General features: G+C 47.0%; 2 protein-coding genes across 7 annotated transcripts in view; one reads left to right on the plus strand and one right to left on the minus strand.

Moving 5' to 3' along the window:
• KCTD20 (potassium channel tetramerization domain containing 20) overlaps nt 1–16674 on the minus strand; it is a 31045-nt gene extending 14371 nt beyond the window's left edge. Inside the window, exon 1 of one of the 6 annotated variants that reach the window (XM_075776208.1) lies at nt 16553–16674. Coding sequence is in view for 2 of the 6 variants with exons in the window: in XM_075776206.1 (XP_075632321.1) it covers nt 2759–2871 (113 nt within the window). In the remaining 4 variants the exon portion in view is untranslated. Of the gene's footprint in view, nt 1–2758; nt 2929–3395; nt 3529–14852; nt 14883–15132; nt 16115–16552 lie in introns of those variants that run through there. The other 5 variants (XM_075776212.1, XM_075776210.1, XM_075776211.1 and 2 more) reach the window with 5 other exon arrangements.
• Nucleotides 16675–16761: 87 nt separating this feature from the next.
• Nucleotides 16762–24895, plus strand: ETV7 (ETS variant transcription factor 7). Its single transcript, XM_075775910.1, has 9 exons — nt 16762–17400; nt 19032–19149; nt 19436–19600; nt 19884–19991; nt 20844–21035; nt 21341–21483; nt 21638–21738; nt 22743–23528; nt 24670–24895. Exons 1-8 carry the CDS (start codon nt 17395–17397, stop codon nt 22852–22854), a joined length of 945 nt encoding a protein of 314 aa, XP_075632025.1. The 5' UTR covers nt 16762–17394; the 3' UTR covers nt 22855–23528; nt 24670–24895.
• The last annotated feature ends 352 nt before the right edge of the window (nt 24896–25247 follow it).

The raw sequence follows: 25247 nt of genomic DNA on the forward strand, positions 1-25247 counted from the left end.
ACAAGATGTATTTCTAATACAATTGCACTCCTTTCAAAAAAATTTAGCCGTGCTTTAGTTTCTTAAAACATATCCTCGGAACATGACAAAAGTTTCTTTAAACACAAAAGCAGAAAAACAAATTAGCAATGATTGAATTCCTCCTCTGGAGAGAAAAAGGGAAATCTCATGGGCATAAGATAAATAAGGAGAAGTGTTTCCTGCGCATAAGGATTAGCAAATCAGTATAGGGTCTGTCTAAACCACATCAGAGCGTGCAGCGGAGAGATACCCAAGCTAGGAGAGACCCACCGACCAAGGCTTCGCTCAAAATTCACACGTGTGGATTTGTCAGTCGGAGGGCAGATGCAGTCTAGCTGTATCGGTCCTGAACCACGCTGAGTTAGTAAACCTGGCCTCTCTCATGTAGTACTCACCACTTGCATTCATTGTCTGTCAGTCTGCTGTTGCACACCCTACACAATTTTGGAATTTGGTTAAGTAAAAAAAAAAAAGCAACAATTAAACTTGCTATGAAAAAATATCATCTTGGCAAACAGGCAATCCAACCTTCTAACGTTCATAAAAGCTATTTGCTGTTGATCATCAGACACATACTGTCCCAGAAAGAGGGAGGAAGAGGAAAAAAACCATACTGCTTGTCAGTTTGGTGGCAATAAAAATTCCCCAGTTGCAGGGAAGCATTCCAGAGGAGTGTGCAGAATGAGAGTAATCCAACCGTTAGAAAGAAAGGCAAAAAGTAAAACTTTCTGCTCTAGTAAAGATTGAGAACAGATCTAGGGTCTCATTCTGTAAATATGAAGAAAATCCACTGAAAACAGCAGGTTTGAATTGGCATGAATGAGACTGGAGTCTCATTTTGGTCTAGGAATTTTGGTCCCAGCTTCTGTTCATTCCTACACCTGTAACTTGGGAGTCCCTGAAGATTTTAAAAAATAAAATGGAGAAAGTATGGAAAGAAGACAGCATAGAAGGGTGCTGGAAAAAACCTGCCAGACTGTGCCTGCTCCAGTCTCCACTGACCTTCCCATCTTACACTCTGCTCTCTTCTCTTCTGCATTCCCAGACAGAGGGAAACACAGCACCATTGGGAAATTGGAATAGACAAAATATGTATAAAACCTGCCTATCAAAAACACACTTTCAGTGTAAATTGCATAGAGCTCATCTAGAGTTTAAAATTCAAGATGCTGCCACTCCATTTACAAGTTGTTTGGAGCAAACACAAGCCTATAATTTCTTTACTAAAAAATAAAAGCGAGTGATGGGCCCACATTGTCAGTATTGCACAGCTTACATTAGATGAAAGTCACTTCTAAAGCAATGACACATCCTGCTTTTAAATCCTACTCCCTGCTTTTGGTCAAATTCTACAGTCTTTAAACACTTTAAGCTTCAAATTAGCAGGGTGGGTTTTTTTGTCTGTTTAAGAGTTTTTCTAGTTGTCAAGTACAAATCTGGTTCTTCACTTACTACTTCTCTTTCAAGCATAAGATAGGTTTTTGTCCTCTTCCAGAAGGTGAAGTGCCACATAAGCAGGGAAGCCAGCGTCACCAGGCTGCCCTGGGTACCTTCTAGCACAAAGGTCTGAGCCCCAGGCACTGCCCTGCACGGCGGAATTAAACAAGAGATGCTCAAGGCAACGTGACACTTGGCAGGTCTCAGGTCGGCCACCCACTGGCACCTGTAGATATGCCTGTACCACAGGAGAACAACAAAAAAGTGCATTCATCCAGATTGCATCAGATTAAAACCAAAAAAAAATCTACCTGGAGCCTTTAACGTGCTTTTCTCATACCTACTAACAACCCTCGCTTCATTTTCTGCTATAAACATGGACACAACCAGACAATAAAAGGGTGATTTACAGGTTAAACTAGCACAGGCGCGTTACAAAAGGCTTTTCCCTTGTTATGAAATAACTCTATCAATATACACTGGATTCATTTTCCATCTGGCTTCAAATTATAGATGGAAAATAATGTCCAGCAGGACTGATGCAATGCAGGACAGCCTGCAAATTTTGGCAAGGGACAGCAAGAAGGCTGATGAAATGCTTGATTGTTTTCCCCTATTCTGTGCATAGTGCTTCACTGTTAGCAAAGTCTACAGACTAACTCGTTTACTTGAGTCTTAACAAAAATCCACTGTTTCTAGAAATGCAATTCAAAACTACAGTCTGCAATATGGTTTTAATGGTTTAACGCTGCACATTCACACCTTGATTTATGACCCATGGTTCACCAGGTGGTTCTGTAACTGTCAGCGCCTGGTTTATGTGCTGAAAGCTCGCATCATTGCTGATGGCACTGACCCACATTAGCACCCCACACTGACAGCATCACTTCTTTCACCAACATATAATCACCAAGACTAATACATGCAGAAAACTTAGGATTTATTAACTTGAAGTAACTTTTCCAAAATAGGAAATTATACCATGGCAGCCTCGTCAACTGGAATAGATGAAGTGCATCCAATAATGTCCTACCACTGGGTGTCTGGCTTTGCTGGGGCTATTTCCCTCCCTGTGAGGCTCACCAAACTAGTGTTATAGAGCACAACCAAACAACCTATAAAAGCTATTTCCACTATTCACAATATTGGGTTTAAGATAGTCATCTGAAAAATTATAGTTCTTGTATTTGATCCTTGTAAAGAGCTTAACACTATAGTAACGGCAGCTTTGCTAGCGCTATCTGATTAAATTCAGTCAGCGATTTAAATAAAGCTGGCCACGTCAATATAGAATATATACCTCCTTTCTAGGCAGAAGGATGGAGTATGCAGATCTGACCAGGGTAAGGGGAAAAACCCTGGTGAAAGATGAGCTGTTGCAGGATCTTCTCTAGAGACAGGAAAAACAAACATTCCCCTGCTAAAATACAGAATACTGAGCTAAACAGTTTTAAGCCAGGTGACACCTATGAGTTATGCTTTGCCTTCACCTGTGTTAGGCTAAGCTACAAATACTTATGTAAAAATCTTCAACAGAAACAGTAACAGCAGACAAGCAGCAGACCATTTCCTACAAAACTACTTACAAAGCTTTCAGAAAAAAAACATGTGTTAACAAAGCATAAAAGGAAGATCTACCTTAAACCCTTCAGATTTTAAAACGCTATTTTCTTTCTCATTTTTTCTTCTTAGGCAGTTAAATCTAACTTGCTTTGAAATTCACACTAATTTCTACATCTACACAAGAAGTCTTCTTGATTATAAGCTATACAAAAAAGCATAAGGACAACAGTATTTCTGAGAGGGCTCGAACCCCAAATCCGATGTACCTGCAGCAATTGGACCTCCTGAACAGAAATCACCCACGTTTCCTATTGTGACTCTGGAGCAAACCCTCTGCCAAGCAGCCCCCTCAAACAACACAGCTCCTTACTTACTGGCGGCTCATATGTTCTCAGTGCTACCAGCACCAATATCCTGAAATCCTTCTTTAATAGAGGGAAGCACTAAGTCACAGCAAAGCTTCAGAGTTTAAACTGTTTGTGTAGCAATGGTCACTCCCCCAAAGCCCAGATGTCTGATTCATGTAAATATGTCAGTTTAAAAGTCCCATGTGCGTGTGTCCAGCTGACTCATGAAGAGTTTGAATAAAAAAATCTGTATGGTAATAAATAGCTTTATTTTAAGCCTCTCATTTTCAGCAAAAGCCCCTGCCCTGCCCCGCCCCCCCTCCCCAATCTCTCTCCCCAGATTCCTGGTTCAGCCTGTTTTTGCAGGAATCACGTGGTAGAAAAGACACAGTTTTATTAAATCCTTGATGCTGTATGGTTAGATACACTCCTGCCACACATCCCTTATGCAGGCAGAAAGGAACTAATTCAGAATTTCTGAATACGTACATAACCATGTACATACAGATTCCTCAGTCCAGAAGACCTTGGATTTGGGCCCAAACAGATTTACAGTAACTGAGGATAAAATGAGTTATTTTGCTACATCAATGCCTGTGAAATGCATTGCTAATGGGCCCCAGTAAGAAGTACCACCTTCTCTCCATGCGCAGGTGCCTATGCACAGCATGGCAGAGACATCACACATTTGTGTCACCTGGAAATGGTACCCTCTATCAGTTCACATATTACATCAATCTATTCTGTTGTTCTTAATGCTTTCCCCCAGGATATATCTGGATTGCTCAGAGACTGCTCCAAATGCAATTTCACATAACACAATTAAATATCCAATACCATAGATAATAAACAATTTTTAAGGCAATAGAACCTGAAGAAGTAGGAACTATTTTAATCCTGACTCATGCCAGTGACAAAGCATGTGTGTGCACTAACAAGTTTTAAAGTCTGATCATTACATAGCACCTGATTAATGAAAGATGCCTTAAGAGATATCTTACTCAAAAACAAACCAATCCAACATAATAAAAACAAGTTGTCACCAATTTACTAAGTAAGTCACTTATGTTTGTACTGTACATACGTACAACATATTGCAAGCAATTCTTATTACATTTGGTTTACGGGCAAGCTTTTAATTCTTTAATGTCCAATTATTTGGTCTGGCCAGAGGTGCAATAAATCGCCTGTACCCTGTTAAGGAGTTTTAGGAGGGTGAAAAGAAAGAGCAACAGTCTCTAATCACAAAGGCACGTTGTCCCACACAAGGTGAGGGAGGTTGCCATCATTCAGGACTACAAAAATCCACACAGAGCACACAATGCTCAAGATCAAGGCAGCATGCTGCACTTTCAAAGCATGCAGAAGAGCATTCACTCCCAAAAATCAGCAAAGAGGAGACAGCAGGATACAAATGAACCCTTCAAGCTCACACTTCAGGGGCTGAACACACCAGAACCCCTCCTGTCTCCTTCACCACAGTGGCCATAGGAGAGCCAGAAAGTTCTGAAGCCCAGTACTTGGAGCTGTTGCCACCATGACCTATAATTTCAACCTGCAACACAGGGTCCTAACACCAACACCCAGCAGGACCACAAAGGATAAACCACCCTACTTGCTTCTGGCATAGCAACTAGCCAGCGTGGATCCTCTTGAGATGAAGACTGGTGTATTAAGAATTGGTGTACTTTGAAATACATAGCAGTTTTAATATGAGTGGACTATTTTACAGCAGAATATAGGTAGAAAGATTATTCAGACTAAAAATTCCTCTCCTCACTTACTGAGCTTTTAGTTTCCTACAAAAAGTTAGCTGATGCTTCACCTATAGCAAAAAGCACCTACTTGCTTTGACTCTTATTTTAGAAAGGCTGTGAGCAGCTTAAACTCCACCTTCCTCCTTTGGAAGGGATCCCAACAAGTAACTGCTAACTCATTCCCAGCTCATCTGCTACAACTCCAACTGCCATTCATTTTTAACCAATTACATGGCAGCAGCTTGAAAAACTGACAATAGATGGCAGATTTTTGAAAGTGGAATGCAGTTACAGTAGCTGTTCACCAAAGATTTCAGAATAACACAGCATAAAAAACCCCAAACAACTAGGGAAGCTGCATACTAATGAAATGCAATTAAATTTGAAAGTAAATATTCCAGCCTTGGAAAAAACAGTGCTCAGTGCTTGCCGATGGACCTGAGCTCTGACCTCCCTATACACCTCTGGCTCGGTTTCAGGGCCTGAAGGAGGGCTGTACGAGGGGGATGGGGATGGGACTGGGAAAGGCTGCAGCACAGCCAGCATTTAAAGGTCCAGCGGCAGTTTGCATCCACCATGAAAGAGCAGGACCAGGCTTGGCAAAACTCAAGTGTCATAACACAGCACAGGAGATCTTTAATTAACCTTTTTAACCAACATGGGATCTCTGCCAGGGTAACTACGTGGCACCCCACGAAGCATTGCCGTATCTTGCCGTGACAGTCAGTGGAAGCCAGTTCAGATAAAGCCGCTGAAGCTACAGCTGTACTGTCCAGTCGCAGGGCTGAGATACTCCTCGTGAGCAGAGGCACAAGCAAAGCGAAGATTATCAGCATTGTCCATAGAAACAACAGAGTTCCCTGAATAAAGCAAGATGCTTAATTCACATTAAGATACAGACATTAACAAAAAGCAAAACAAACATAAGGCCTACCCTTCAGAGTACGGGCACATTAGTAAACTCTGCAAGTAATACTAAAGTAATCTGAAACCAAAATAAGCAGAAGAGTTTAATTTAGCACAATTGCAGCTCTTCAGGAAAGCACAGCTTGATTTATTTTTAGGGAGGCAAGAGCAGGGGCTAAAATTTCAGCTAGGTAAAGCCAACCATTAGCACTCTGTCAATTTATGTCAGCAGAGAATTTGATACCTTATTTTCAAGAACTGAAAAACATCTTGCTCAAGATTTCAAAATAACTAAGGTTTATGATGGTACATTGGCAAGACACCTCTTGCTTTGTTTACATGTCTGGATAAATATTTTACATGTCAAGCATAGTTATAACACTTTCTAAGAATACTCCATTACATTCTTTCTTATGTGACTAATAATTCTTTCACAAAAACATTTGGCTAGTTTCAGCAAAATTAGCCAGGAACTGTAGCCATATTTTGTGGGAGTTTAAAAAAGGGAAAATACCACTAAGAAAAATACAAAATTGAAAAAGCAGAGATTTTTCAACACACATAATGAGGTGTTCGTGCAAAGGAAAGGTGCCCATTTGGGCACCAAATAAGCTCACTCTGGAAGTGGAAAGTTCTAAAATTGAAGTGTATTGCAGAACAGACCACTCCAGCTCATTTTTAATTTGACAAGCAAGCAACCCATCAATATTCTAGCCAAAATTGCAGCTGACTTTGTGAGTGTTTCTCTCAAAGACAACAAGCAAAAGAAAGGCTAGGATTTTTAAAAATGTATTTATTTCAAGGAAACAGTCTTCAAAGTCTGTTCTTGTGAGGAATATTCGACTCCTCTGCTGAATAATCCAAGAGATTCACAAATAAATTAACATATTCCAGTAGTAGAGCTTATGCATGATTTTAATAAATCCTTAAGAAGATAGGTCTTACTGTGGAGCCTGCTAATTATAGGGTCTATTAATGTACAAAGAAGTGCTATCTAACCCTAGGATTTCAACTCAATCCTGATGACACGTGACCAAAACCATGACATTTTAGAGCTCTTAAGGTGGACTGCATGAAAGGAACGTGCTATTTTCAATCTGGCAGTCAAGTAGACACTTAGAAGAAACCACCATTGCTCAGTGAACCTCTTGGTGGTTATCCTGGACCAAAACTCATGTGGGCAGAAGTCTCAGCACACTCCACGCCCGCAGGGGAATGCTTCTTCCAGCCCCATCTGTAGGTCACTGCTGGGGCAGCGTGAGGATGCTGGTACACTCATTGTCAGGGCTCTAGCTGCTCTAGGGACAAGTAAAACCTTTAAGTCTCACAGCTGTCAATCTGGCTGGCTCGAGATCACAGGAGGGTTTGTTTTGAATTTTTAATTCAGCTGTGACAGTCTCCTAATTAAAGATAGCATTAAATATCTGCAACACACAGAGTGAGAGACTGGAGAAGTCTATTTTCTGCATTACTAATAGTTTCATCTCTCAGAAATGCAATAATTCCACTCTACAAGCAGTGAAATGGCATTTCCCATGGTTGTCCACAACACCTTTAAAATGGTCCTGGAATGACTTAACAACACAAAGTGAAGACAGACACAGATGCCACAGCATATTAACCAATTTTCTGGAAACAATAGAGAGTTTCAAAAAACAGCTTTTAAAAGGAGAGGCTCACCCCACTATCCTTGCAAAGAACATTTTGTAAGAGAGACATTTGACAGACAGGGTACCATTTAAATATAGCATAGCCCTAATGCACTAAGCTCTCCACAGCTTTCTAATTACCAGTAAACAGAAATCCAGTTTTCCCTGTGCTCAGCCAGCACTAGGTAACAGATGTAATTAGCCTGGTTTCACGTCAGTATCTTGCACAGCACATTCAAAGCTAACCATCTCAAACCAGCTGTCAAAAACCTTGCTATCAAATACGTTCATCTAGAGAGAATGTTCATGTTCCGAGAGCGCTATATGATACAGCCCTGCGAGGGGATGACCATCTCCAGCACACTGGGAGCAGTGATGCAGAATTGAGTCACAGCAACATATTCATGTCACACAACAGCAGCAAGAACAGCATGGGGAGGGGGGCCACAGACACCGGCTCAGGCCCCGTTACAGGATCTGAAACAGGAGACTATTCTGGGAGGTGATAATGAGAATGCTCCTCTCCCACCTCACATGTGCCCAAGAAATGCGCATGATCGACATTTTTCTCCATTAGTGCAGCATCCAAATCGATGGCTTTCGATCATACTCAAAAAGGTTTTAAATTGCTGTGCAGTACAGCTTAATCCAGAGATAAGCAGCATTAAGGGTAAAAGCTAAAACCTGTCTAGTCCAAAATGACTCAACTATTAGCTAATTTACACACCCTAAGAATGGATTTCACAGAAACTGCAGAGATTAGCAAAAACTTGAGGCATTGAGGTGCTTTATATTAAAACTAAACCATTTCACAAATACACCTGAATCATCTGATTTGAAGATCATTGAGTAATCTATGATTTTTCATATTTGCAACTTGGTGTCTCTGAAAGGAAAGATAACATAGTAGATCCTGTAGAAAACAGCTTGTAGAAGAAAAAAAGATTGTCCTCATGTATATTAGAGAAACTCCATAGATTTAACAAATCAAATTGTAACAGCAAATCAGCACTTCCTAAATTTTAAATAATCTATATTTCTTTTCTACTCCATAGCTGGCCTCCTGAACAAAGTTACAAGAAATAAGGCAAACTTTTTGAAAAGGTCCAAAGACTCCTTTCCCAACACACGCAGTAAAGCCTTCTCCTAAAAAAACGTACTTGTATAAAAGGCTTTTGCTACCGTAAACTTCCATCTCCTGAGTCTGTACCAGTCACTAACACCTGGTGATGAGTAGTCTTCTCAAAAAGCATTAGACTACAAGGAGGTCTGCAAGTGCCTGCCAGAACATTTATGTCAATGGATTAGGGAACTCATTCATAACTACCAACTGCTGCAGCAGATAACATTCCAGGCAGATGTAACCATTCCCGTGGCTAGAGATTATGCAACACCAGGATTTTTAATCCACTCACCCAGAAGAAGAAATTAGCCAGCTTTCACATGGGTTAAAGCTGTTTTCCTCTGTTATTTGTTCCAGTTATGATCAACTAGATGATGATACTAACTGCACACGAACTAGGAGACTTGCAAAATCCACTCAGCTAATTTCCAGTTCTACTAGCAACTCCGTTACTGCAGCCACTGCAACACAGTGGCTGTGAATAGCTTCTCTCTTCCTGCCTTTTTCCTACCTACTGCCTTTGTGGACCTTTCACTCCAGTTTCTCCAAGCTATCAAAGCACCCCAAATGAGAACTGCGGTCATCCAAGTTATAAAACAGACACCGCTTGGAGAAAAATAATGTCAATGATTATTCAACTGAGAAAAATCACTAAAGTTGGGGCATACGGTTAATCAAGACCGGTAACAGGACATCCTACTACATCATGTGGACTCACAGATTAAATTCAGGCAACATCATCTGTTGCCCCAGCAGAATGAGCCGCAGGGCTGGGCTCCAAGAGACCCAGCTACACTTTCTAGACCGAGAATTACATTTACTGAGGAAATCCTTCTTTTATTAAATATGGCCTTACTATTTTTGCCTGCCTAATCTATTTTTCAAAGCTATGTTGTCAAAACTTTACATATAAGAAGCATTATCTGGCAGCAATCACTATTGTACACTGTTTCTATTGCTGTCACAAGAGCAAGCTGCCACTGGACTTGCACGTTCTCACACTGCTCCATGGTGATGAGCACAAGGTTCAGTTCTGCTATTTTTGTGGCTGACAAGCTCCACTTCCTTCTGAAAAGTCTCTGATTCAATGGACTAAACTACTACATCCCAACACATGGGTCAGGGATGTATCACTATTTTTTGAGAGCTAGTTGGTAGTTGCATTCATTTCCCCGTTCTTGTAATATACACTTTTGCAACTGAAAGTATGACTAATAAGTTTTAATCCATATTATTTGTCCACAAACTGCAAAGGCAGACCTGACACGCACGGTTGCGTTCTCATTTCTCTATCTTTATTCGAGTTCCCTCATACTTTTTTTGCTTCTTTTGGCTTTTTCAGTATTTGATCCCAGGCAGTTTTTTATTCTCAGAGTAAATTGCTGACTAACTCTCTACTCACTCTGACAGTGGGATACATACGACCTGTTCCAATTTACAGCTCACAAGGGCATTACTATATTTGTGTGTTCAGTAGCAAAACCAATGCAATGACTGAACGTTCCCACACTCAGGAGCAATCAGTGGATTAGCACCATTCTTAACAGCTGCACATAACGCATTTGATGTTGTTCTGAGGGCAAAAGCCAGGGAAAAAACAATTCCAGCGACCGCACACAAAATTACTGGATGTTGAACTTCAGTGACTACATCCCATGGTCAATGCCCCTTCTAAGACTAACAGCCATTGATTTTACTTCTCAATTTCAGGCCTGTGCTTACAAAAGAGCTGCACTTCAAAAGTCCCAGCCCTCTTTTGTGCTCTGACAAGCAGAGACAAAAAAGCAGAGACAGGCCAGCATAAGGCCTGTGCTGAGGTCAGAGGACTCATCACAACCACAAATTAGAACTTGAACAAGAGACAGGAGGAGAAACAGCCATGAAAGCTGATGAAATAAGACAGAGGGAAGACAAGTCCCAGGCCTCCAGTTACTTACAGCATCTGTAATTATTTCCGTGTAATAGACTCCTGAAACACACCCATGTGAAAGCCCACTTTGCTCTGCCTCTGTGGTTCTGCTACGTTACAACCCAGCCTAGTTCAGACTCCAGTCTGCTGCAAAGAAATTCCAGTCACCAGTTCCACGGGTACATGCTAACAAGGTCTTGATAAAAAAAGTCTCCCCCCTGCTTCTAGACCTGAGACCACAGGACACATTCTTCATCTCTACTCTCCTGTTATAACCCCATTCTCTGGGAAGTTGGGACATCCTCCGACCCTCAAAACCACTGCTCCTTGGGCTCTCCTCCCACCATGCATGGACACAGCCAGGGCTCTGTCTTAGCTGTGAGCTGCCTGAGCCTCTCTGGGGAAAGTAGCAAAATCAGGCTGCCTGGCTCCGCAGTAGACATCAGCCACTAGCCATTCTCATCTCAGAAAACTGCAGTTTTGACATTGACGCTGCTAATCGGCCTTCCTCTGTGCTGCAGGCTGGATGAAGCCTCTCCTATAGGTGCTTCTTACACAGCAGTGGTTGCCTTCCTTTTCCCCAGGGTAAAGCAGGGCTATGTGGGGCATGCTTAAGCACTCCCTATTTACACTGGAGCGCAGGGGGTTGGATTCATCTCACCTGAGCTGTCTAGATTACCAGTCCTAGCTTCTCCATACAGACACTGGTAAGAAACAAGCACCAGAAGCGATTCAGCTCCTCAGAATGCAGATGGGATCAGTCCGGGCTATGGGACAGAAGATGAAATTTGGGAATTTTTCAGAAGTAGGAGGCTGTTCAGTAGACAATTCGCACAGCAAGGCTGTCCAAAAGCCAGGGACCCCAATTGTAATAACCTTGGCAAAAGATGGTCCACAAGCTCTAACCAACTGTCATGTTGGAATCAGAGGGGATGCTGGGATCAGAAACCTGAAATCAGAGGGGCTTTCATCAGCAGTCTGGCCAAGGCCCCCCCCAAAAAACCCCCCAGATATTGCAATCACATTGCTTCCACAGAAAATGTTAATTTTACCAAATTGGTAATTTCTGAACTATTTATTAGCTCTGGTTATGCTATTTATGAATAAAGTGAAAGAAAAAAAATAGTGGTGGCTCGCCATCCTTTTACATTCTCCCACAAAAAAAAGATTTATTATGCTGCTTTGTCTGGATATGGGTTAAATTAGCCTGTAATGAACCAGTCCTCTAGCTAAATTTACTTTCTATTAAGCAATTCATTTAAAAATCAGGAGATCCTTTAGACAGCTGAAGTGGCCTTTATCAGCAGGCATCAATTCAGCATTTTTTCTGTAAAGAAAGACTGCATTATCCACACACTCCTCTGGGATCTCTAAGCAGAATAGATCAGCCCCAGAGTTCATTCCCTAGCTAAAGTTTTAGGGAGGCTCACTTTGCATTCATTAAGCAGGATTTTACTTTCTAGTAGGAGGAGGAGTTTCTGACACTGGCTTTGACAAGAACATGTAACTAAGAGAGATGGCACAGGTACGTGCTATTTCAGCTCTGCAGGTATTCTTTCACAAGTTACTCAGCTGCTGAATCAGCCTGTCATCATGCAGTGACTTTCATAACAGGACTGCAACTTTGTGATGCAATTATTAATACAGTACCACTACTACCTACTGCTTGGTCAATATTCCTTTATGATCACAGGTTTTGGCAAAAGGGGACAAAGGTGGTGTTAATTGCTATACAGCACTGAAGTCTTATAGCAAATTCATTACAAAGGATGAAGTATTATTTACCCTTTCTCCACACCCAAATTTTCTACTTATGGGTTTTCAGCTATTTAAAGTGGAGTTAATAGCACTACTTTTAAACAGTATTATACTCTGCTTCCTTTGACTACACTGCTATATTGTGACCTAAACATTTGGCTGCCTGTCACAGGCACACAGAATGAGTTCAACATGAGGTTGTGACAAACACATCCTAGCATGCCCTGAACCTTTTGCTGAAAGCATCAACTAATAAAACCAGATGTGATTCTGGCTTCTCATGACCTGTAAAGACAGACTGAATAGCCACACAAAAAAATGTTACAATATTCTGAACAGAAAACAGAAAGTGGGTGGTTATGAAACCTCTTGGATTCAGAGAGAGCAAGATCGAACCTGTCAAGACATGAAGCACTTCAGAAAGACCGAGGTAAGATCAGAATTTTGATCAAAACAGCTAAAGGAAGAGGGTTTCTCAATTCTGATGGTTAAAAATACTTTGGAGAAGGAAACAATGATTACTGCTGTGTATAGCTAGGTAAGGGAACCTCTGGAGCTGTGTTGGTTTTGCGTGGCAAGGTTTTGGTAGCAGGGGGGGGCTACAGGGGTGGCTTCTGTGAGAAGCTGCCAGAAGCTTCCCCTGTGTCTGACAGAGCCAATGCCAGCCGGCTACAAGACGGACCCGCCACTGGCCAAGGCCAAGCCAATCAGCGCCTCTGTCATAACATATTTAAGAAAAACAGTTAGAGAGAGCTTTTGCAGCCAGAGAGAGGAGTGAGAAGATGTAAGAAACTCTGCAGACACCAAGGTCAGTGCAGAAGGAGGGGCAGGAGGTGTTCCAGGCGCCGGAGCAGAGATCCCCCTGCAGCCCGTGGTGAAGACCCTGGTGAAGCAGGCTGTCCCCCTGCAGCCCATGGAGGAAGGATGAGGGGGTGTAGAGATTCCACCTGCAGCCCCTGGAGGACCCCACGCTGGAGCAGGTGGAGACACCTGAAGGAGGCTGTGACCCCGTGGGAAGCCCGTGCTGGAGCAAGCTCCTGGCAGGACCTGTGGACCCGTGGAGAGAGGAGCCCACGCCAGAGCAGGTTTGCTGGCAGGACTTGTGACCCCGTGGGGGACCCACGCTGGAGCAGTCTGCTCCTGAAGGTCTGCACCCCATGGAGGAGACTCACGTTGGAGAAGGTCGTGAAGGACTGTCTCCCGTGAGAGGGACCCCACGCTGGAGCAGGGGAATGATGAGTCCTCCCCCTGAGGAGGAAGAAGCAGCAGAAACACCGCGTGATGAACTGACCGTAACCCCCATTCCCCGTCCCCCTGTGCCGCTGAGTGGGGCAGAGGTTTGAAGCCAGGAGTGAAGTTGAGCCTGGGAAGATGGGAGGGGTGGGGGGAGGTGGTTTTAAGGTTTGGTTTTATTTCTCATTCCTCTACTCTGTTTTGCTTAGTAATAAATAAAATTAATTCCCTCTCTAAGTTCGGTCTGTTTTGCTCGTGATGATAATTAGAGAATGATCTCTCCCTGTCCTTATCTCGACCCGTAAGTTTTCTTTCACTGTACCTTTTCTCCCCTGTCTAATGAAAGAGGGGAGTGATAGAGCGGCTCTGGTGGGTACCTGGCCCCCAGAAAAATAAAGTGTAACACTAAGAAATTTTATACTGGACACATCCAACAAACCTGGTCACGTTCACATGGATCTTAGATGATACATTTCTGTCAGCACAATTATGACCAGTGATCAGACTGCCTGGTTTTGAGGTTCTGGAATTACTATCTTGTCTCCTACTCAAATAACTGCCACAAAACCTTTCCAGAAAAAAAACCAAACCAAAACCCCAAAACACAAAAACCCAAACCCCAACCACTTTCCCTGCCTGTAGGTGCATGCAACCTACATGAAACAGCTCAAATCTCTTTGCTAAAATTTGTTTCTCACCACTGTTGAGTAGTGTATATATATATAACCAGTTTGGTCCTTTCGACCTCAACTTCTTCCAGGTAGACACCTGCAGCTTGACTAGGCCCACTGAAGTTCACTCAACTTTATACAGAATAACTACAAAACAAAAAGCTCTCAATAAAATAAAATCATGTGATTAATTCCTACCACTAGCATCAAAAGACAGTACTGAAAGAGATCAAAAAGCATTTCATGTACTGCAAATAAGTCTGTTTCAAGATAGACACCAATTTAGCTAACTTGGCACACACCTATTTCCATGAAACCATAACTAACATCAACCTGTTCTTAATTGCTTTAAGATAGGCTGAAATAAGTCTGGACACGGTCTTCTGCACAGGTTTCACTTTGAATTAGTCTACATAAACTGCTCCATTTCAACAATGATATCAGATCATAGAGAACCCTCTAATGGGGATGTTCTTACAGAAAATGAAGACAATTGAACCAGTATAAGCAATTGCTGTACAGGTTGCTCTGCAAAAGAGTATTTTTTTAGTGACATAAGTATATAGAGATTGTAAACAGTAACAGTTTATTTATTTTAGTAAAAGGTGACTGCTTCCCTAAATAAAATTGTTCCACTGTAATAACGGCATGTGTAAATCCAGTCTGAAGAATAATAATTAACTACTCTTTACAAGAAGCTTTGCTTACAGACTAACCCACAGTTTTTGAGCCCAGTAATTCATTGCTTTGATACTTACATCACTGAAAAATGCTTCTATGAACTGAGGGCATAAGTATTTATAACCCTTAAGTCCATGTGACTGTCAGCAGTGCAGTCTCACAGTCCAGGCACCGGGGTAAACAAGGACACACCTCAAAAGGGAGAGCTGAGCCTTTCTCTTAATTCTCCCGACACAACCTGCTTCCAATTAACAGTTCATGATTGCTGCTAATGCCAGCAGGAAGGACCCTGACTTTGTGGTGAGGATAAGGCAGGCACAGGGAGCATAGGTGAATTTTCTGCCTTAAAGCCATAACCTACCACTACAACTGGATTTGGGCTTGCAGCAACCCTGGCAAAGTAATTAAAAGCATTCTCCCTACAGAGGTGTGTTCTCAGCCTCCCAGGGTTATGCCCAAGACTGTTAGCATTATTATTACCCCTTTCCTGAAAAGCCTAAGGTCACTGAGAAGGTAGTGCAGAGAGACCAAGAGCAGGATCAGAGACAGGGAAGGTCAGGACACAAACCAGTGCTTACAAGCAGAGGCAGGCTCAGGTCTCACCTACTGCACCTGTTTAGGGGAAAAACCCTTAGAAACTCCTGATCCCTTTCAAAGTACAGTGAGGCCAGAAAGGATGGAGGAAAGGGAAGGTAGACTCAAACCTAAAAACATGCTAAAGAATAATAATGCACCAGCCTACAACCCCAGAACACGCTGGGAGGGCAGCATGACCAACCAGCACTGAGAGCAGGATGTTTCCTGCTCCAGGGGTGGTGGTCCCAAGTAGCAGCCTCACCAAAGGGCGCTGGGCACAGTGCAGGCCTCGAGACCTCCCACACAGTCCAGGGCAAAGGGGTAACACGTCAAAGAAGCAGGGATGCAGCACTAGCTCAAGGGGTAACAGTCCCAGCCCTGTGCCAAACACAGAATGTAGGAGAAGCCCCAAAAGCCTCCTCTCCAAGGAAACACGGGGCAGGAGGAGACATCCCCAGCCCCACTGACGGCCTTCTCTCGGTGCACACGAAGACAGCCCCATCCGCACCTCCCCAAACGCCCAGAGGAGAAGGGCAGCCCCCCGCCCCCCAGGCACCTCCAAAGCCCACCCAGAACAATGGAGCCCACTGTGACCCCACAGCCATCTCCTCGTCCGCCCCACAGCCATCCTCCTCAATGCCCGCAGGGGACCGGGAAGGCCTGCCCCGAGCCCCCCCCCCCCCCCCCCCCGCTTCCCGCGAGCACAGTGTACAACCGGGGCCCCAGGCCGGTAACTCGCCCTCAAAGCGCAGAGAGGGCCGGGAAGGCCCCTAAACCCCCCCCCAAAGCCTCACAGAGAGCTGGAAAAGGGCCCCAGACCCCCATCCCAGTCCCAGAGAGGGGCTGGCAAAGCCCCACAGGCCATCCCAGGCCCCACGAAGAGCGACAAAAGGTCCCCGGCCACCCTTAGGCCTCACTCACCACGTCCCCGCCGAGGCCGCTCCCTCAGGCGGGCAGAGGGCGGGGTCCCGCCGATAAGCCCCGCCCCGTCCCCACCGCTACCCGATTGGCCCCGCGCGCAGAGCCGGCTGGCCAATGAGGACTGAAGGAGAGGAAGGGGCGGGAGATGCTGGGGGCGGAGCGTGGGGTACCGATGCGCGCGTGGACCGGCGTGGACCTACCGGCGCGTGCGTACCGGTGCGCATCTATAGGTGTCCGTCTATAGGTGCACGTGCACCGCAGTGCACCGCCCGGTGCTCACGGCCCGGTGCGCGTCCTGCCCTGCTCCCCCGTGTCTCCCGGCTGCCCCCCGGGCCGCCCGGCCCCGCTCGCAGCAGCGCTGTCCTGCCCCGACCGTGCCCGGTGGAGAAAAGCGATAAAAGGGAACACGCGAGCTGCCCCTCCCCGCCCCCGCCGTGTCCGGGGACCCTTCACTCGCTCCTCCGGCAGCGCGCCCGCCCCCGCGGCCCTACCCGGGGGTGGGGTGGGAACGGGTCCCCCGGGGGTACAGGGACCCCCGGACCGGCTGGGGTCACCGGCGCTGTCCCGACGCCGGCGGAGGACGAGATCCCCCGCGCCGAGGCGGCGGTCGTGCCGGAGGGGACGCGGGGCCACGGCCCCGGGAGAAGAAGGGGGATGACCCTGCCCGGGGCGCTGCCCCCCCCCCCCCCCCTCCTGCCTCCCGGGGCTCCGGCTCGTTTCGATTTCGTTTCCCGGAAGGATCGCGCCGAAGCCGCAGCAGCCGCAGGGACGGGACTCACCCGCGTCGGGCACCGGGGCAGCGCCGAGCACCGCGGCGGGAGCGGCCCCGCACCGCACCGGGCATGCAGGTAGGACCCCCCCATTTAGGGGCTGGAAGTTGATGGCCCGGGGGTGCCCCCCGCCCCCCGCCTCAAACGGCCTCACGGAGCCCGGTGCGGCCGGGGGGCTCCGTCCCGCCGGTTTGGGACCGAGCCAAAGCTGCTCTCGCACGTCGGGGGGTTCGTTTTCACCCCCCTTTTTCGCGCTGTCCTGCACAAACCCCTCCACGGACAATGTCTTCTCCTGAAGCAAGGAAACGCCGTCTCAGAAACGGGTGTGAAAGCAGCTAAGCGGGGGGGTGGGGGGAGCAAAAACGTAAAATCGGTACAAAGTAATAAAAATTAGGAATGCGTCTTATGCCCTAGAAGGAAAATATCACACGTTTGGGCTGGTTTTACTGTAAATCTCGTTGTAAGCGCGTCACACTGATTGGAGCAAACTAAAATACCTCTCCAGAGGAGTTCTAGACAAAACACACTGCTAATTTCTTTCACTTTTATTTTTCCTGTAGCTTATTGCTTAAAATGAATCCGAAAGAACATTTGCATTGCTATCAAGCCTGCTCAGAGTTTATACTGGAGTTTCTCCGGTTTCCTCACACAATGTTAAAACCAACAACCGCAAGACAGCCAGCGATCATTACACCTCTAGCAGACAAATTAACGCTCATCCTTCCACTGAAGAAAAACCCACCATCAAACCGCTGCCTTTCTCCCGCTGTAACTTCCCCGGATCAGAGGGAAGCATTTTCCTGGGGAGGGATGGAGTGCTTTGCTCCTGTCTCCCATGCTCCCGATTTTGGGCACACCAGCTTTGCATTTAAGAGGCACCGTCGCCTCTGTCAGCGTGCACTGATTTTCTTCCTTCACCTCTGATTTTCAGGGGGGCTCAGCTCCTCCACCCACACACACAGTCGAGAAGCGCTGGCTGCTCTAACCACCTCAGAAAATCCGCGTGAGGGTGTATCGAAGTGCCCAGAGTTTCGGAAAACACTATTTGCAGGCAAAATTGTTAATTTTCCAGAGAATGAAGCTGAGAAATTGCTGAGATTGACATTACTAGATTTTTAAGGGGAAACATTATCTGCTCGGCTGCCAGTAATATTTCAAGATGTAGATGAGGCTGAAAGTGGGATCTGAGCTCCCTCCTGGCTCACACACTCTGGATGAGACCCCGGGGGTGATGCTGACCCCCCCCAGCCCGGCAGAGATGCTGGGGTTGCCTCTCCTCCCAGCACTGACCATCTCGCCCGTTCGGTCGGGCTGGAGGGGCTCCTTAATGAGCAACCAAGAGGGAGGAGTAATTCTTGAGGGGCCAGGACTTAATGGCAGGAGAGCAAGATGAGTGGACATCTCCCTAAACCGTGGGATGGCCGTTTCTACTTATGTCCAAATGATCACTGGGCAAAAAATTAGAGACATTTCTTCAGATAGTGTTTTTAAGACAAAAAAATCTAAGTGCTATTGCCAGCTGTAGTTTCACCACTCTAAAGAATTGAAGTACTGTCCTAAACCCTGGGCATCCAACGAGCATCCGAGGAGCCTGCAGGAAGCGAGAGCTCCATCTTCTGCTTCCCTGCAGCCATGGGGCAGTGGGGATGGATAACCCACCTCTGGAGAATTTCCCCCCCGCACTGATGTGTGTGATCTCTTTTCCCCAGGGTAAAGTGGCAGTCAGCTCTTCCAGCCCCGCTGTCACAGCTTTGCTACCGGCCCCGTCCCAGGACGGACACACGCCCATCAGTGAAGGGGAGATCTTCAAGCTTCCAGGCAGGCTGAGTGAGTAGATGTCGAGCAAGTCAACGCTGCTTAAAAAAGGAGATCCCACAGGGTGGGACATGGTGGGTACAGCCGTGGTGTCCCACCCAGGGACCCTTCCCTGCTGTCAAGGGATACAAGATTGACCAGTCATCAGGGTTCATTTTCTCTCTTTGGTGCGTTGTGACCTGTGAGTACTTAATATAGAGGGAAAGTTTGGTGATGGAGAAGACCAGTATCCCACCCTGCCCCTCAGCAGTTTTGAAGATGGAGACTGAGTTGTTTCAGAGGCTGCCCCTGGTTTCAGGAATCCAGCCCTCACTGTGGAGCAAGGACGACGTGATCCACTGGCTAAGATGGGCTGAGAAAGAGTATTCCCTTCGGCAAACGGACAGAAGCAAGTTTGAAATGAACGGCAGAGCCCTGTGCATCCTCACCAAGGATGACTTCAGATACCGAGCTCCGAGCTCAGGTTAGACCAACTCAAGGGTGTTTCTGAGGACCATCCAAGTACAGCACAAGCTGTGATCTGCTGAGAGGGGCTGGATGGGCCCCAGCAGACCAGACTTTAGCCCTACCTGCCTAGTTGGGTGCTGGAGACACGGACAACCCTCTTCCTTTAGTCCATCTGGATGGCAAATGCTTTGGGATGGGGAATAACCTCTTCCTCTGTAGCACAGAAATCTAAGCAACATCAACTGGGAGAGTCTTTACTGTACTACAGAATCATCTGAGCAGATTTTCCTTCCCTGCAGGTGATGTGTTATATGAAATACTCCAGTACATTAAGACTCAGAGAAGAGCTCTGGTGTGCAGCCCTTTGCTCAGCTCACCCTTCAGGGAAGCCAGGAGCACAGAGGAAGGTATGATGGAGAATGGCAGCTGTCCATCAAGTAGAACCTGTCCTCAGCTCCCATGGGTTGCACAGATCTGGGGTTTGAAGCTCAACCTGCCAAACCCATCCCACACTACCTGAGCAAGGCAAGCAGGACAGTCCTGGAGATGGCAGCCAGGTCCAACAAAGTCCAGATCATCAAGGAAGTTTGTAGTGATGAAGCAAGTCTGGTCAGAATCAGGTCTAGAGAGCACCAGGGGGGTCCATAGTGACCAAGCAAAGCTACAGCTATGCTAAGAAGTGTTATCAGCAAGCTGAGACCTGGATCAGGGAAGGCCAGTAGCCAGGCAGAGGCACAGCCATAGCTGGAGACTAGTCTTCCTGCAGTATAACTGGGAAAGGGCTGAGCGGCCAGGGCTGAGCTCAAGTAGAGCTCCTGGGCCAAAGGGTGGGGTGGGGAGAGGCCCCAGGTGGGGCTGGTTGGGGCCAGTGAGGCTTATTAGTGCTCTCAGGGGGACTAGGTAGGAGTTAGGGTGTGGAGTCAGTGGCTGGTTTTGCATTGAGGTGGATCTGGGAGTGCTTTCCTGAGTTCTTCTGCTGGCTCTGGTGTAGTGTGCCAAGCATCTTTAGTCCCCATAATTTACAAGGGAGCACCTCTACTCTGGTGTGTTCTCCTCTTCCAGCTTTTCTTCTGTATCTGATCCTTGCCCTACTTAGTATCTCCTTTAACCTCCCTGGACCTTCTGCTACTCTTGTTTTAAGAAAATCCTGGGCTTGCCTCCTCCAGCTGGGCTGATAACCAACCTGGGCTGTCCCTCCCCATGGAAGATTCCCTGGGACCTATCATAACACACCATAGGCTTTATTTTATTTATTCTAGGGGCAGACCATAGTGCTGAGGCTGCCCCAGTTGCTATTTCCTCCTGCCTGGGTTGTGCAGAGCAGCCTGTGTCCTGCAGCCGTGTGGAGCCACTGAACCTCTCCCATCGCAGCTCGGAGGGCAGCTGCAGGTCAGGTGCCATCTGCTCTTTTCCTACAGCCCTGTTGGCCCCAGTGGATGGGAAAATTGCAGGTAAATATGAATTTATGGCCTGGTTCATTGGGGAAATGAGATTATGCTTTTTCCTGTCTGTCCCCCTTCTATTTATTCCATGTATCCATGCATGCTTCCCTGCCTCAGTTTCCCCACTTGAAAAATCATAGTTCCTATGAGCACTTTGAGATCTAGCAACAAAAGTGTACTGTGTGTGAGCTCTGGGCTCTTCTCATATTTATTAACACTGTGAACATGTGCAATCCTGTTGCTGACCAGCCCTCACTGGAGCATAGGTGCCTTGGTGGGAGGTTTGTGACCATTTCTTCTCCACCAACGCTCAGACTGCAGGCTGCTGTGGGATTATGTGTACCAGCTCCTCTCCGACAGCCGCTACGAACCTTACATCAAGTGGGAAGATAAGGAAGCCAAGGTCTTCCGGGTCGTTAACCCAAATGGACTTGCCCAGCTCTGGGGGAACCACAAGGTAAATGCAGTTGAGAACAAATTTGTCAGTCCTGCAATGCCCAAGAACCACCTCAAATGTCCCAGGTGTGGTTCTGCTGCAGATAGACCCAAACCAGGTGTTGGTGCGTGCTTTTATTCAATGCCTCCCTCCCCCAATTCTTTTCTCCTTTCAGAACCGTATGAACATGACATACGAGAAGATGTCACGAGCGCTCAGACATTACTACAAACTCAACATTATCAAAAAGGAGCCAGGGCAGAAGCTGTTGTTCAGGTGAGATGAAGAAGATCAGAGAAATGAGCCACTTGGGACAGTGCAGATGGGGCATGGGAAGGTGGTGGGCTCCAGATGTTGGCAGCCATTTCATCTTTGTGGGTTTAAGCTGAAGGAGGGTCAATTTAGATTACATGTTAGAAAGAAATTCTTTACTGTTAGAGTGTTGAGACACTGGCACAGGTTGCCCAGAGAGGTTGTGGAGGCCCCATCCCTGGAAGTGTTTAAGGCCAGGTTGGATGGGGCTTTGGGCAATGTGGTCTAGTGGAGGGTGTCCCTGCCTGCAGCAAGGGGGTTGGAACTAGTGATCTTTAAGGTCCCTTCCAACCCAAACCATTCTATGATCTTGCAGAATCCTTCATGGTCCAGACTGAGCTGAAGTTGCAGCATCTTTGCTGTATGTTGGGGTAATGTGTGGGAATGTGGGCTGTCCTCTGAGTTTATGGTGCTGTAAGGGAGATCAGGGGCTGCAAATGCAACACCCTGGTGGGTTTGTGTCCAGGATCTGTCCTGCACAAGCCAGGAGCTGGGACACTTGGGCTCCAGGTCCCATCCAATGCACCTCCCAGGGCGGTGGGCCAGCATCCATCCGCTCTCCTGCATGGAGTCCAGCTGGTGCCAGAGGAAGTGTCCCTGCACCTATTCAAGCTGGACAGGTCCCTCCTGTTCCCCAGTGACACCAGGTCTGAAGTCCACCTCCAGACAGAGGAAGGGGTTGAAATAAGTCAGGAGCCTCCTGTTTTCAGTGCTGGCTGCTTCCCTGGGACTAGTTTGGACTTCAAGTGCCTGCTCTGGGCTGATGAGTCCTGAGCTTTGTCTCCCCAGGCTCAGTGCATCCTGGGTGCAAAGCAAGAGCTGGGAGCCTCAGCAAAGCCCAGGGGTGGCAGATACTCTCTGGTGAGCTGCAGAGCTCAGCTGATGAGACCAAGGGCTCCAGCATTTCCAGCCTGGCTTGAGGCTAGCTTTGGACATGCCCTTAAAGCCATTAAAAAAATATATTGCAGGTTTTTGAAGACTCCTGGGGAGATTATCCATGAGAAATCCAGCAAACTGGAGCAGCTGGAGAATGAGGAGCATGAGGATTTGAAAGAAGACCCACTGGAGGCTTCACCATAAGAAGTCTTTGAAGGTGGCATTTGCAGTGCATTACAGACAGATTTGTGCTCTGCTGGGAAGTGCTGAAGTCTCTTGCACCTCCTGGACAGAAGGCCACAGAGCTGGTCCTGGATTTCAAAACCTGTCCTGAGCCAAAGCTGTGACATCTCTGGGGCTTCATTAGCAAAACACACCCAGAAACTGTCCCCCGGCCCCAAAAGTGTGAGTGAACGTGTGGGCTGGTCTGCTTGCTTCTCTTCTGTCCTCGGGGAGGGAATGTGATTTTTTTGCTCTGTGTTTTTGATGTTCGCCTTTAAGGTTCAAACTTGCTGGTAAAGACTGTTCTGTTCTTACAGCAAGATGTGCTGAGCAGAGAGCACCGGAGCACCTGCTCCAGGTCGAGCATCTACTGAAGCGCTTTTGCAGCGAGCAGTGGCCCAAAGTGTGAACACGCTGCTCTGAATCTGAGCCATTTCCCTGATTCAAGAACAGCCTTACGCTGCAGATACACTGCACGCTGTAATCTCACTGTCTCCTCTGGGCTTGCTCCTGTGATTAAGGGTGGGAGTGTGCTGAGGTATCTGCCTGGAGTAGGCCTGGCAGCAGCTCCAGGCTGCACGGATGCCCTAAGCTGGGTTTTGTTTTAACTCCTTTCCCTCTGTGTAATGTTTTTTGTAATTAGTTGACTAAATAATGTGAAAAGAAACAAAACCAGTGTGTTGGTTTTGCGTGGCAAGGTTTTGGTAGCGGGGGGGCTACAGGGGTGGCTTCTGTGAGAAGCTGCCAGAAGCTTCCCCTGTGTCTGACAGAGCCAATGCCAGCTGGCTCTAGGACGGACCCGCCACTGGCCAAGGCCAAGCCAATCAGCGCCTCTGTCATAACATATTTAAGAAAGAGAAAAACAGTCAGAGAGAGCTTTTGCAGCCAGAGAGAGGAGTGAGAAGATGTAAGAAACTCTGCAGACACCAAGATCAGTGCAGAAGGAGGGGGAGGAGGTGTTCCAGGCGCCGGAGCAGAGATCCCCCTGCAGCCCGTGGTGAAGACCCTGGTGAAGCAGGCTGTCCCCCTGCAGCCCATGGAGGAAGGATGAGGGGGTGTAGAGATTCCACCTGCAGCCCCTGGAGGACCCCACGCTGGAGCAGGTGGAGACACCTGAAGGAGGCTGTGACCCTGTGGGAAGCCCATGCTGGAGCAAGCTCCTGGCAGGACCTGTGGACCCGTGGAGAGAGGAGCCCACGCCAGAGCAGGTTTGCTGGCAGGACTTGTGACCCCGTGGGGGACCCACGCTGGAGCAGTCTGCTCCTGAAGGTCTGCACCCCATGGAAGAGACCCACACTGGAGCAGTTCGTGAAGGACCGTAGCCCGTGGGAAGGACTCACGTTGGAGAAGGTCGTGAAGGACGGTCCCCTGTGAGAGGGACCCCACGCTGGAGCAGGGGAACGATGAGAGGAGTCCTCCCCCTGAGGATGAAGAAGCAGCAGAAACACCGCGTGATGAACTGACCGTAACCCCCATTCCCCGTCCCCCTGTGCCGCTGAGTGGGGCAGAGGTTTGAAGCCAGGAGTGAAGTTGAGCCCGGGAAGATTGGAGGGGTGGGGGGAGGTGTTTTAAGATTTGGATTTATTTCTCATTCCTCTACTTTGTTTTGCTTAGTAATAAATTAGGTGAATTCCCTCTCTAAGTTCGGTCTGTTTTGCTCGTGATGATAATTAGAGAATGATCTCTCCCTGTCCTTATCTCGACCCATAAGTTTTTTTTTGTTGCACCTTTTCTCCCCTGTCTAATGAAGGAGGGGAGTGATAGAGCGGCTCTGGTGGGCACCTGGCCCTCAGACAGGGTCAACCCACCACAACCAGTAATGAATATGAGCTCACTCGTCAGACACGTGGTTCTTTGCTTTGAGTCCGAAGTAGGAATACCTGCAACCCCAGGCACTTCCAGGTGAGTGCTAGAAGAAACTGTGTGTGTGGTTTTTTGGTTGGTTTTTTTTTTTTTAATCCAAAAATATCCACCAATATTTTCAGATTGCTTTTTGTTGAGGAAATAAAATCCTCTGACTGTGTATGGTTGAAAATCTCCCTTCTTGCTGGTTGAAGGCCTGAAAGTGGGAAATCCAAGCTTCCTCACCTAAAACCAGCTCCTGTGGGCAGCCAGATCTTGTCCCCAAACTCGGCAGCCCCTAAACCAGAGTGCAGCAGTCCGAGTTGTGCGGCAGATGGGTGAGCACAGTGCAAACACATGGTGGTTTATAGCTACATGGACAAACACAGATAAAGGTCATGAAGCAGCATTGGTTCATGGCTGATAGGAAAAGGCAAGTTCCTTCTAACCTCGGTTTTGCACCACAGCAGAAACTATCCTGCTGCCTCGTCTCTTTGCTCTGGACCCTTCCCCAAGCCCAAGCTGCCATCCTA

The sequence above is a fragment of the Balearica regulorum genome, chromosome 25 (assembly GCF_011004875.1).
Source record: "Balearica regulorum gibbericeps isolate bBalReg1 chromosome 25, bBalReg1.pri, whole genome shotgun sequence".
Classification (NCBI taxonomy): Eukaryota; Metazoa; Chordata; class Aves; order Gruiformes; family Gruidae; genus Balearica; species Balearica regulorum.